The sequence below is a fragment of the Pelecanus crispus genome, chromosome 3 (assembly GCF_030463565.1).
Source record: "Pelecanus crispus isolate bPelCri1 chromosome 3, bPelCri1.pri, whole genome shotgun sequence".
NCBI lineage: Eukaryota > Metazoa > Chordata > Aves > Pelecaniformes > Pelecanidae > Pelecanus > Pelecanus crispus.
In genome coordinates, this window is record NC_134645.1 from 130,347,749 (window position 1) to 130,359,325 (window position 11,577).

At 43.2% G+C, this 11,577-nt stretch overlaps 1 protein-coding gene across 1 annotated transcript in view; it reads left to right on the top strand.

Moving 5' to 3' along the window:
- KIF13B (kinesin family member 13B) overlaps window positions 1-10,206 on the top strand; it is a 128,165-nt gene extending 117,959 nt beyond the window's left edge. Inside the window, exons 38-40 of the mRNA XM_075706934.1 lie at window positions 3,704-3,766; window positions 5,308-6,331; window positions 9,889-10,206. Coding sequence (XP_075563049.1) covers window positions 3,704-3,766; window positions 5,308-6,331; window positions 9,889-10,181 — 1,380 coding nt within the window. The 3' untranslated portion in view covers window positions 10,182-10,206. The remainder of the gene's footprint in view (window positions 1-3,703; window positions 3,767-5,307; window positions 6,332-9,888) is intronic.
- Window positions 10,207-11,577: the final 1,371 nt, after the last annotated feature.

Sequence of the window (11,577 nt, forward strand, 5' to 3'; positions counted from 1 at the left end):
CTCCTATCTGCAGATGGTAAAGCACAGACAAGAGCAGCGGAAGTTTTCTGATAATGCCCTTTTAGGATTGCATCAGCTACAACCTTGGCTAGACCATTTCTGGAGCTTGGAGGATAATTCTTGTACGGGCTGGCCCAGCCTGTTCTGTTAACTGCCGCTGAACTTTCTGCGTATTGGGTGTTAACGCTGAAGGATTTTCATCCAGTGACATGAAGTCAAAAGGCTTTGTGCTGAAGTCATCAGTCACCGTTGTCAGAGGCGTTTTACAAAATGTTTAATGACATTGGAATACCAAAAGTGTTTTTTCTGAGCATATTGAAGAGGTTGCCATTATATGTATGTAATATATGGTATGAAAAAGAGTTAATTTAAGATTAATTTTGGTGCCCCTATAAGTGGGGCGAGAGAGAGATTTGCTTTTCTATTCAAGCTCACCAACGTACCAGGTTGGCCTCCAGGTTGCTCTAATCGCTAGTAACAACATGGCATTTTCTCACCTGAAAGTATGTGCAAACTGACCTCCCATCTGACCAGAAAATATGCGCTCTTAGAAATCCTTATAAACTCACTGCACAGAGTAGCAGCTCTTAAGAAAAAGACAATTTTTGTTCTACAGAGATTCAAAAATGCTTTCAAGTGAATTGCTTTCATGTTCTCTCTTACTCTGTATTTTGTCAACTTGGTGGAAGAAATTGTGCCAAAAATTATCACTGTAAAGGGGTCGTGTTTTGCCATTGGGTAAATATATATGTCTAGTTTAGCAGTTGCTATCTACAAAGGTTTAATGACAGAATTTGGCTCGCAATTCAGAAATATTTTTCATCCAGTAAATGTCTTCACAGATAGTCACGCACATTGTTTTCAGTATCCCCCCCCAAGTAACTTGACTCTGTTTCATAACAAAGATTTGGTTTAGTACCCTTGCTACCCCAGCGAGGGTGTTTCTGCCCATCTGTTTCTTGTCAACACCAAAGTTGGGCAAGTGCCACTTCTCATAATTGCTTTTTTCTCCATGTTTTTCGAAATATTGCTTGGCAAAGTTATTGTAGTTTTGAGATCTGTCATCCTTTCAGGAGGAGAACTTGAAGAGGGATGAGTAAAGTGTAACGGTTTTATTTCTTTTGCTATTTGATATCAACTGGATTTTTAGATTTCATGGACTTATATGCTGTAAGACAGAAGGGTTTTGAGAGAGAAAAAAACCCCGAACACTTTCCTCTGTTTATTTGATTTAAATGGAGAAAAGGAAATCAAAGGAACTGAGAAATATCTTTAAATACTTTCTCTTATTCCAATTCTGAGTGTTTATTTCTGGATAATAATGCCAGACCTCAGAGTGCTTCCCAGAGATGGCACATATACTGGGAGAAAATGGGGCAAGAAGATCAAGTTGTGTTTCGGTGCCGGTGTGACAGCCTGGAGCTGGCTTCAGCTCCTGATAGAAGGTCTGGTGAAAAAGGCTATTTTCCCTGCTATATCAGATCACAAAGAGTAGTGTGGAAGCAACAAGGACAGTGTTTTTCCTTGGCACAACCTTTCCGAGATGCCAAAATGCAGTACTTCTAGCATTGGAGCATGGAGATATTTAACTAGGATAATTTGAATTCAAGAGTCTTGGCTTCTCTGTGAGGTTCAGCTACACCGCTGCAAAAGGTTTAAAGTGCTGTGTAAGTGCCTGCCTAGGGGATTACAGATATCACAGCCTTGTGACTACAGATATTTTTTTCGTTAAAAGGTGATATTTAATAGCTTGGCTTTGCACTCCCAAGATGGACCGACCCATGGTTCAAAGATGGTTGAAGAGGAGAGAATAAGTGTTCTGCCAAATACTCTGCTCCCTTTGACACTGTGATAAGCCTCTGTTAAACCTAAAATTTGCAGGATTTTCTCATAAGAAAGTTAATCCCTCTCCTCTCTAGTCTTTGTTAAAGTGAAACACTTGACTGTTATGACAATTAAGTTATCCTTGCATGTCTGAGTTAATACTTAGGACGAGTCAAGAGTACTCACTGCACCTCATTGCTCTAAGCTCTCTCTGGATTCGGTCACAAGTCAGTACTGCAGTTTCTTTCAGGTCAATACTTCTGCTGGACAAGATTGTCACTTTATTCCAAAGGAAGCTGAAGTTCTGGAGTACGAGGTGTCTGAAAACCACTGAATCATGAGCCCTAAAGCTGTGTTTGTTTTTTAGGCTTCATTGATTCATTCTGATTTGGGTCACCCTCTGCTTCCTGGAGTCCGTGTCATAGTAAGGCTCTCAAAATGCTAATACCTTGTGCACCTGAAATAGAGCCGGTCTGCTCTGAACCCCACGTCACTGCTGTACTTTCGATTAGTAGGTTTAAAGACAAGCAAACCCCCTCTCTTCTGCTTTCTTTTATTGAACTTCAGCTTTAATGTCTTTACGGAAAGTTATTTTGATCCACTGCGAAGCTGTTGGGTTTTTTCGTCTATCTTTTGTCTTTTTTTTTTTTTTTTTTTTTATGTTGAGCAACCATGTTCTTATTTAACATCTGGCAATGTCTGTATAAATAATAGCTGCTGTTCTCCCCATGTTTATTTCTTTTGGGAACAGGATTAGTCAAATTCCTGCTTTACTATACTTCGAAAGGATGCAAGAGAAGAGTACCTTACTCTTCAGCAGGAAAGCTTCAGTTCTTTAAACAGATTGTCGAATTCTGGAAATAGCTGTCTCAGAGATGAGTACTGCCTGTGTATTTCTACAGAAGGAGTTCTCAAGTCCCTTGGAGAAAAAAAGAAAAAAAGCAGACTGTTCCCGAATTTTATAATATGTCGCCCTTAAAGAGCTCGTTCCCTGAAAGTATGAACCTGCACTTGCAGTACGTTATTTAACAGTGCTAGAGAGATGTTTCTGCCTTTTTCTCCTCTCTCCTATTCTTCATGCTTCCCTTTCCCAAGGTTCTCCATTGAACTGGTGGTCCCTTTCCCTCCTGTGTCAACAGCGCATGACAGCCCAAGTTGACACCTTAGCCTAAGATTTATAGTCAAGTGTCGCAATTTGCTGTTACAGTCTTAGGAGAGTGGTTATTTCAAATCTTTCACAGAAAAACCTGAATACGGAGCAAGCGAGGGACATTTCTTGTCAATGCCTTTATATCGAGCCCCATGCTGTAAAACAGGAGATACTGGTGAAACACAGAAGTGCTGCTTCTGACACAGGACCAGTATATTGTGATTAGCAGGTGGCATGTGTAGTCTTCACTCTAGCAGACAGTGGTGATGCCTTCTGGAAAAAGGATGCACAGATCTTGTTTCTTGGTTCATTTTTGAGTTAAAGCAAACGGTGCTAAAATCTAAACTGAATTAAGATACTGGAGTTGGAGAAGGAGTTTTGGAGATGGACTGAAGCTGAGGATTTCACTAGCCAGGCAAGCGTGACCTCAGATCACGTTGTCATCTGGTGGCTCAGTGGTCTGTCTTTGACCGACTGCATAAAAGAAAACTTTGTACGCTGTGAAGTTGTACTTGTAGCTGCTTATGTGTTAAAATTCAGGGATGCCTTGGTTAAGGTTTTTACCCCTTCAGAGTATGTCATCAGAATGCAAAATAGCAGTGCTCTGTCCTTTGTGACAAAGGTTTATTTGTGATTCCAAAATTTCAAATATAAGTTTTAACATTTACCAGTTTGACAATACTTAATCATTTAAGTGAATGATGCTCTGGTTTTTTTTCATTCCTGCAGGCTGTCCCACGAATTATGGTTCAGTCTGCCAGTATCGATGCCAGCGCTGCAAGGATAAAACAGGTAAGCCCATCCTGGATGACATAATTCTCATATTCACATGCCTGGAAACCAGAGGTGGCAAAAGCAGCTGCTGGGATAGCTACTTAAGACCTGTTGCACTTCTACCGTTGCTTCACTGTGAGACAGTTAAATGCAGTGTGTGTTGCTGTGTTTTCTTAGGTTCTGGTAAAATCTCCCCTTACATGGCTGGTTACACTTTTGTATTTGAAAGCCTGGTTAATCGTATGATTGCATTAGCAGTTAACTAGCTAAAATTCATCTGTTTTGCTGCTTTAAAAGGCAAATAGCTAGACTGACGCTTTCTATAAACAGAATGTGTCTGTTATTCTGAGTGTTGAGCTTCATTCTCAATTTTACATTTCAAGCCAATTCATGATATTGGCATGAAAAAAAGGCTCTTGCTAAGCTGGAGAGAAAATAGACCCTATGATCTCCCACAGTTCAGCAGAACTTCAGTCTTATGAATACCAAATCAGCTTTCTCCCACTGTGCTTTTATTGTCTTAGCAAAATGTGTGTTATCTGAATGCTTAAAAGGGAAAGCCCAAAGAAAGCAGAGCTCCAGAGTCCATGTGTACACCACCCTCTCCATAGAAAAGCTAAAAATATGTCTTTAATCCGCAGGAATAATTCAAAAAACTTTTCTGTATTACATTTCCCTTAGCAATAGCAAGCTAGCCTTTGGTTCTGAAATTTCCATAATTCAATCAAATCCCTCTTTCTTCAGATGCCGCTTATGTTTCCAGTGCAAAAGGCATTTCAGAATAAGGTGAAAATCCTGTAGTTTGGGACACTTAACCACTAGATGGAATAAATCACAAAATTTTGAACAATAAACAAAACCATACACCTGAGAGTTAAGATAGGATATGTACAAATCTGCTGTCCTCCAACCACGTTTTTTTCCCCTTCATATTAGCAGCCTCCTCCCTCCCTCCCAAAGAGATTTAGAGACATCCTAATCTTTTAGAGTACATGTGCTGGCAAAAGATATTGATCTATCAGATTTAGTAAACTTTACAGCCAAGAAATACATCACTAAAATGGACTGTTAATCTCATGAGGTGCAGTTAATTTCATACTCTGAAAGTGTGTGGTGCTTGCGGCATTGAGGTGGGAATGGCATTTGGAAACGGGGACATAAATGACAGTTTAGTTGGAGAGGCATGATTTATCAATCCTGAGAGTTAAGCCAAATAACTGTGAGAGACTTATAGATCATGGCTGTTTCACATTTCATATAAATCCTGCTATTCAAACAGCAAATGACCATTCCTGTAATATAAATAATTTTTCAGTAAATATTGGGAAACGTATTTCTTTTAGTCGACACTTTTCTTATTAATGGAAGAAATGAGCTGACAATCCTACCAGGTTTGCAAAGCTGACTTCAGATCAGCTTGCATCTTTTGGAGATTGCAGCTACACAGGGATTTAGATAAGCTGGAGGCCTTAGTACTTCCCAGAGGCCTTGTATCTGTTCTTTTAGCCCAGATATTTTGGATAACAGAGCTCCACAGTCACTATCCTCTTCTGTTTCAGATTAACCAAGAGGAAGCAGGGAAACAGCCATTCAAAACTGCAGCGCAGACGCCTGAGGCAGACAAGAGTCCGGAAAAGACACCCAAAGTGCCTTTGCAGCAGCCCACAGGAGACACCCAGGCGCAGGACTCCCAGGAAGGACCTCCAAGTCCTCTGAGTGAAGCCTCCAGCGGGTACTTTTCTCATAGTGTGTCGACAGCCACCCTCTCTGAAGCACTTGCAGTGGGAAGTGATGCTGTAGCTCAGCCAGGGGGTCAAATGCCTGCAGTGAGTGAATTCCCAGCTCCCGCTGTGGCTCAGGTCTCTTCCTCTGACATGCCAGGGCACTCGGACAGTTCTTCAGAAAGCTGTCTCAGTACTAAGAGAGAGAATCTGCCCACCTTCAGCCTTCAAAGTGCTCACGCAAGACCTAAAGACAGCATTGAAGTGAATGGAAATGTTCCTTTGAAATCAAAATCTTGCTCATCTCCTGTGACTCAGAGTGAGCAGGCAAATGATGCCTCTGTAGCCACTGATGCAAAAACTTTTCTTTCTACCTCCACTCCAAAGAAGGAGTTGTTATCCAAACAATCGATAGAGTCAGCAGGACAAGCTAAGAAAAAAGAAATGGCTTCTGGGTCTTCAGAACTGGGGTTTCCCAAACCACAGATTCATCCTGACCACCTGTCCCAGCCCAGCGTTGCAGCCTCCCCCTTCAAAATCCAGAAAGTCAAGACATCAGAGCTGAAGTCCTTCACAAGCATGCTGGGGGCAGATCCCACATGTTCACTAAACATAGAAGAGCGACAAGAAGGAGAAAAGAGCACGTCTGCTGCCCGTGGACTGAACCATAATGGATCGGAGATGGCAGAAGAAAAACTGGAGGTCACTTCTGACTCCGAAGATGCCAATGAAATTCCAGAGTGGCTGAAAGAGGGAGAATATGTCACAGTTGGCGCAAATAAGACGGGCACCGTTAGATATATTGGGCCCACAGACTTTCAAGAGGGAATGTGGGTTGGTGTCGAACTGGATTTACCTTCAGGTAAAATATGATCTAGACTGGGTGTAAAGCAGACAGCGTGTCAGAGTTTGCAGTGGTCATTTTAATGCTACTTTCTGATGGGGGGGGGGGCGGTTCATTAGCCGTTACTGGGTGCATTTTGAGAAGGGAAATATGAAAGATCTTTCCCTGCTGTAATCTTTTTCCAGTCTGCCTTTGTAAACCTAGTCTCACTGACCTCTAACTGAATTGTGTCCCTTTTCAGTTATTTCACTGGCTTTTTACAATGGAGGTAGGAGTCAGGATTGCTTTTACAATGCAGCTTGGTAAGTATGCAGTTGCAGGAGATACACCTTGTGTCCAAAGAGTTTATCTTCTGGACTTCTGCTCTGAGGATAAGAGTGCCCAAAGCACAACAGGAGTTGTAGGATTCAAATGAGCAAAGGCACATTTAGGCTAAATAAGATGCAGAGTCTCCTGACAGGTTACCTAGTCTCTCACAAGCTAATTTAAAATAAGCTGTAAAATTACAAGAGACTATCTGTGTCTGTATACCTGCGTATATGAAACCCAGTAGGAAATAATCAGACAGTGACCGCCCAGACATACAGGTGATTTAAGGTTTCTTTCAGCTTCTCATTTGTCATTCCTGTCTCCTGACTTTTACCTGTACAACTGTAGACTTCCCAGAATTTAAGCTTTAATACATACTTTTTGGAAAGTAGGCTGCGGTTTCTGGGGAAGCTCTGTTCGTATGTGCCGTTGTAGCATGACGCAGAAAAATGGTGACTTCAGCATAGGCCCTTTAAAGTGAAGGAGATGAAAGAAAGATGATGCCTGGCATTTGTTCTCTGCCAGAGCCCCAGGTGTCATAGCTCCTTTCCTCTGCAAGTTCATGTCTGCTTTCATGGCACTCGTTTTCTCCAAGAGCAGGCAGGATTTTGGGAAGGCAGGGCGTGCTGGTGGAAAATTCAAGAGACAAGCAGTAGGTACCGCTGGCTTTGGTAGTAAGAGGGTTTGCTTTACCGAGGGCATGTAAAGCTCCTTATTTAAATCCTTTTAACCAAGCTGTAGCATTCCAAGTCTGCAGCACAGGCTCTGTTTGGTGAATCAGCATGTCCCGGGGAGTTGCCCATGCTCGTCTCCACTGCACACTTCCCTGGGATTGGAGCTATTCACCAAGATAAATACTGTGTCAAGGATCCAGAACTCCCATTAAATGAGCAGTTATCTTCCCTGTGCATGGTGTGCTTATAAAAGCTAAACTGGACAGCGTGTTTTCAGCTGGTTTCGGAAAACTCTCTGGAGTTTGCCATCCTGGAAAGCAAACTGTAGCTCTAATCCCTTTGAAAGTTGTAGGCCTGATTCTCAGTCCTGAATTCATGCCTTATTTTAAAAAAAAAAAAAAAAAAAAAAGAAAATTTTTTTACAGATTCATTTCAGTTTTGGAAAGTCACCTTCCCTCCCTGTCTGGCTGCTCTAGTCCACAGTGCTAATTCTGTTAAGCTGTTTGCACATACCCGGTAAGCATCAGCATCACTGTCTGTGGAAGAGCCAAACAGCTACAAGATTTTTGGTCTGTTGAGGACCCAACTCTGATGTTACTGGATTTTTTTTTTTTCCCTTCTGTTTCCACAAGGATTAAGTTCCTGATTTGCTGGAGCATAACTGGGTTCTAGCACATCAGGGGCTTCACTTGGGAAATATGGTCACGAACTTGTACCTTTGTCACACTACATACGGGGGTAGAAGTCCAAGTCCTTGGCCATGTGTGGGTATATTGGACCCAATGCAGTAATGGTGGTAAAGAGAAGGAAACTTCCGTAAATCAAAAGGGGGTGACCTTATGTCATTTAAAGAGTTCATAGAATCATCGAATCGTTTAGGTTGGAAAAGACATTTAAGATCATCCACTCCAACCATTAACCTACACTACCAAGTCCACCACTAAACCAGTTAAGGGCAGAGTAGCAATTTCATGTTTCCTGGCTTGGTGGCTGGATTGTTTTTTAATGAAAGTAAAAACTAGGAATCACTAAGGTTGGAAAGGCCCTCTAAGATCATCAGCCGAACCATCAACCCAACACCCCCATGCCCACTAAACCATGTCCCAAAGTGCCACGTCTGCCCGTTTTTTGAACCCCTCCAGGGATGGTGACTCCCCCACCTCTCTGGGCAGCCTGTTCCAGTGCTTGACCACTCTTTCCACGAAGAAATGTTTCCTAATATTCAATCTAAACCTCCCCTGACGCAGCTTGAGCCCATTTCATCTCGTCCTATCGCTTGTTCCTTGGGAGAAGAGACCAACACCCGCCTCCCTGCACCCTCCTGTCAGGAGCTGCAGAGCGATCAGGTCTCCCCTCAGCCTCCTCTTCTCCAGGCTGAACAACCCCGGTTCCCTCAGTTGTGTCTTTTTGCATTCCCTTTACAGAACAGTGATCATGAGAATTTTAAATGATCTAAAGAGAGATATAGATCTCAACAGCATAAAGAAATCATTCTTTCTGTTCTGTGGAGGTTTTATGACATAGAAACAGTAACTCTTCTCAATTTCAGACTCTCATCAGCTCAGCAAACCAAAAGCTCTTCTAGATGGCTTTTTTCCTTCCTTCCTGATAGTTGGCTAATGCATCTGTTGCTGAACTGGTTATTTAACACTTTTGGTAAAATTAAAGAATTCCCCCGAATAGCAAGCAGGGGAGAAGAACAAGGTGGAGCATCCCATTCAGAGTAACTGTCTGCATGCAGTGGTTTTACTGGTGTTCGGCAGTGAAGCGTACTGGTGTCACTGGAGCACAAGCCTGCGGCTAGGAGCCACCTGAATCAAATCCAGACTTCTGCTGTCGCAGGCAGCTGCTTCCTCTGCTCTTATAATTTTATCGAGTTCAGATATAAAACCAGCTGATATTTTTTTGTCTTCACTCCTGTGGAAAGGCTGCTCACACTTGTCTACTCCTCTGGTAGCTGGAAGACTTGTCTTTATATAGAATCATAGAATCGTTTAGGTTGGAAAAGACCTTTAAGATCATCCAGTCCAACCATTAACGTAATACTACCAAGTCCACCACTAAACCAATTAAGGGTAGAGTAGCAATTTCATGTTTCCTGGCTTGGTGGCTGGATTATTTTTTAATGAAAGTAAAAACTAGGAATCACTAAGGTTGGAAAGGATGTCTAAGATCATCAGTCCAACCATCAACCCAACACCCCCATGCCCACCAAACCATGTCCCCAGGTGCCACATCTACCCGTTTTTTTGAACCCCTCCAGGGATGGTGACTCCACCACCTCTCTGGGCAGGCTCTTCCAGTGCTTGGCCACTCTTTCCGTGAAGAAATTTTTCCTAATACCCAATCTAAACCTCCCCTGACGCAGCTTGAGGCCATTTCAATAGGTGTATTGATCAGCTTTGTCCTCTAGTGCCCATAGTGCTCTCTCCTCCTGCGTGTTTACCTTCACAGCATATTCATAGGGAACAGTCGTTTTCCCTCTCAGCATTTTCTTCTTGCTTTCTTCTTCTGGTGTCTTCCTAGTAGCGCACCGTATGCACAGAATGAAAGCCATTTTGTCCATCGTCTGTCTTTCTCTTCTTGTCAAAGGTAAGAATGATGGCTCGATTGGAGGGAAGCAGTATTTCAGATGCAACCCAGGCTACGGATTGCTTGTGAAACCGGGCAGAGTGAAAAAGGCCACAGGACCAGCAAGACGGCGGAGCGCCGGATTGAGGTTGCAAGGAGGAGCCGCCGCTGAGAACAGGAAGAGTGGCAACTTCTCCGGATCGGCCTCCAACCTGGCTTCGCTCACAGCCCTGGCAAAATCAGAAGGAGGATCCACGCTGCGACCAGAGAAGAGCCAGAAAAATGCGGAAAACAGGAAATCCTGGGCAAACTGAGACAGCCCTACCCACCGCAGCAAACACCGTGCAACGCAGCCGGGGGAGCAGGTCTTTTAGCTTCGGGATGCTAAACCAACCAAGTGAACTTCTAGTTTGTGGCAAACACTAATGAAGGGGTTTTTTTTCTCTGCTTTGGGTGATTGACGTGTTAATTCTTTGCCTTGTCGTGGTGCTGGATCTACGTCCTTCGTTTCCTGTTACAAATTGTGACGCTTCAGGGTATGACTGATGGCAGCCGGTGAAGGCTCGTGGCGGTGGGTGGGTGTAAGCTCTGCTCTCTTCCACCTTTTAGAGAAGGAAGGGATGCATAAATTGTTGAAATTATGGCATGGCTTTCCAACAGCTTCAAAATACTACCCACGCACCGGTGTTTTTTCTCGGTGTGACTGGCAATTCAAAAAAAAAACTCCCCAAAATAACAAGTTCTTTTCTAATTTTGTAAGAGCTGTGTCCTTATCACGTAATACATGGTGAAAGGGCAAGGTTATAATGATTCCAGACAGGCAGAGAAGGGAACATAAAACTTATATTTAGAAATAAAGAGCCCCCAAAACCCCTTTATTTAAAAAAGCAACAGCTCTTTGGTTATGTGACCTGGGACCAGTGCCTGTTTTGATTGCTGTCCTGGTGTCCCTCTCTCCTCCTGTGGAAATGGGCATAATCTTTCTAGCTGATTTGTTGGGAACAGGAGAAGGCTGATGACCTGCTCTGTAATAGTTTTGATCCCTTCTTTTTAGGAAAGAGGGGAGTTGAGTGAATTTGCTGTCTGTAATTGATTTAACGTGCGCTCTCACCGTGACAGGATCGCCTCTCTCGCTTGCCCCAAAGCGGCAGGACCTTCTTCTCGTTGGGTCTGCCCTTTGGGCCAAGAGGATTTTTGCAGAGAGATCAGCACTTACGTGCTTCGACGTTCCCACCCAGCCTTTGGAGACGCTTGGATTTCTACCAGATATGCAAAGCAGAGGGTCGCTGTCCTTGTAACGGGATTAATCCAGTCTATTTATTTTTATTTATTATTTTAAAATACGAAATGCTTGCGCTTTACAATCATCCACCGCCTGACGTTGCACAGAGGAGCTCTCACTAGCACCATACCGAGCGTCAATCCAAAGAGGAGGTGCCTCCGTCGCCAGCGAAACCGTCCCAGCCGCACACGAAAGCAAACCCGGTTGAACAGCTGAAGAGTCGTCCCCAAAATGAATCCCTCTTGAAAGTGGGATGTTTGGGCTGGCTTTTATAAAACTTGATTTTATTTTTGGTAACCCTTGCTAGTTTGTAACTGCCTGTGGCACAAATTCCATATTACTGTACATGTGTGCGTATATACGTGTGCACGTATCTACGTACACGCGCTCATTTTTCTAACAAATGAAGAAAGGCTGCAGACTTTTAT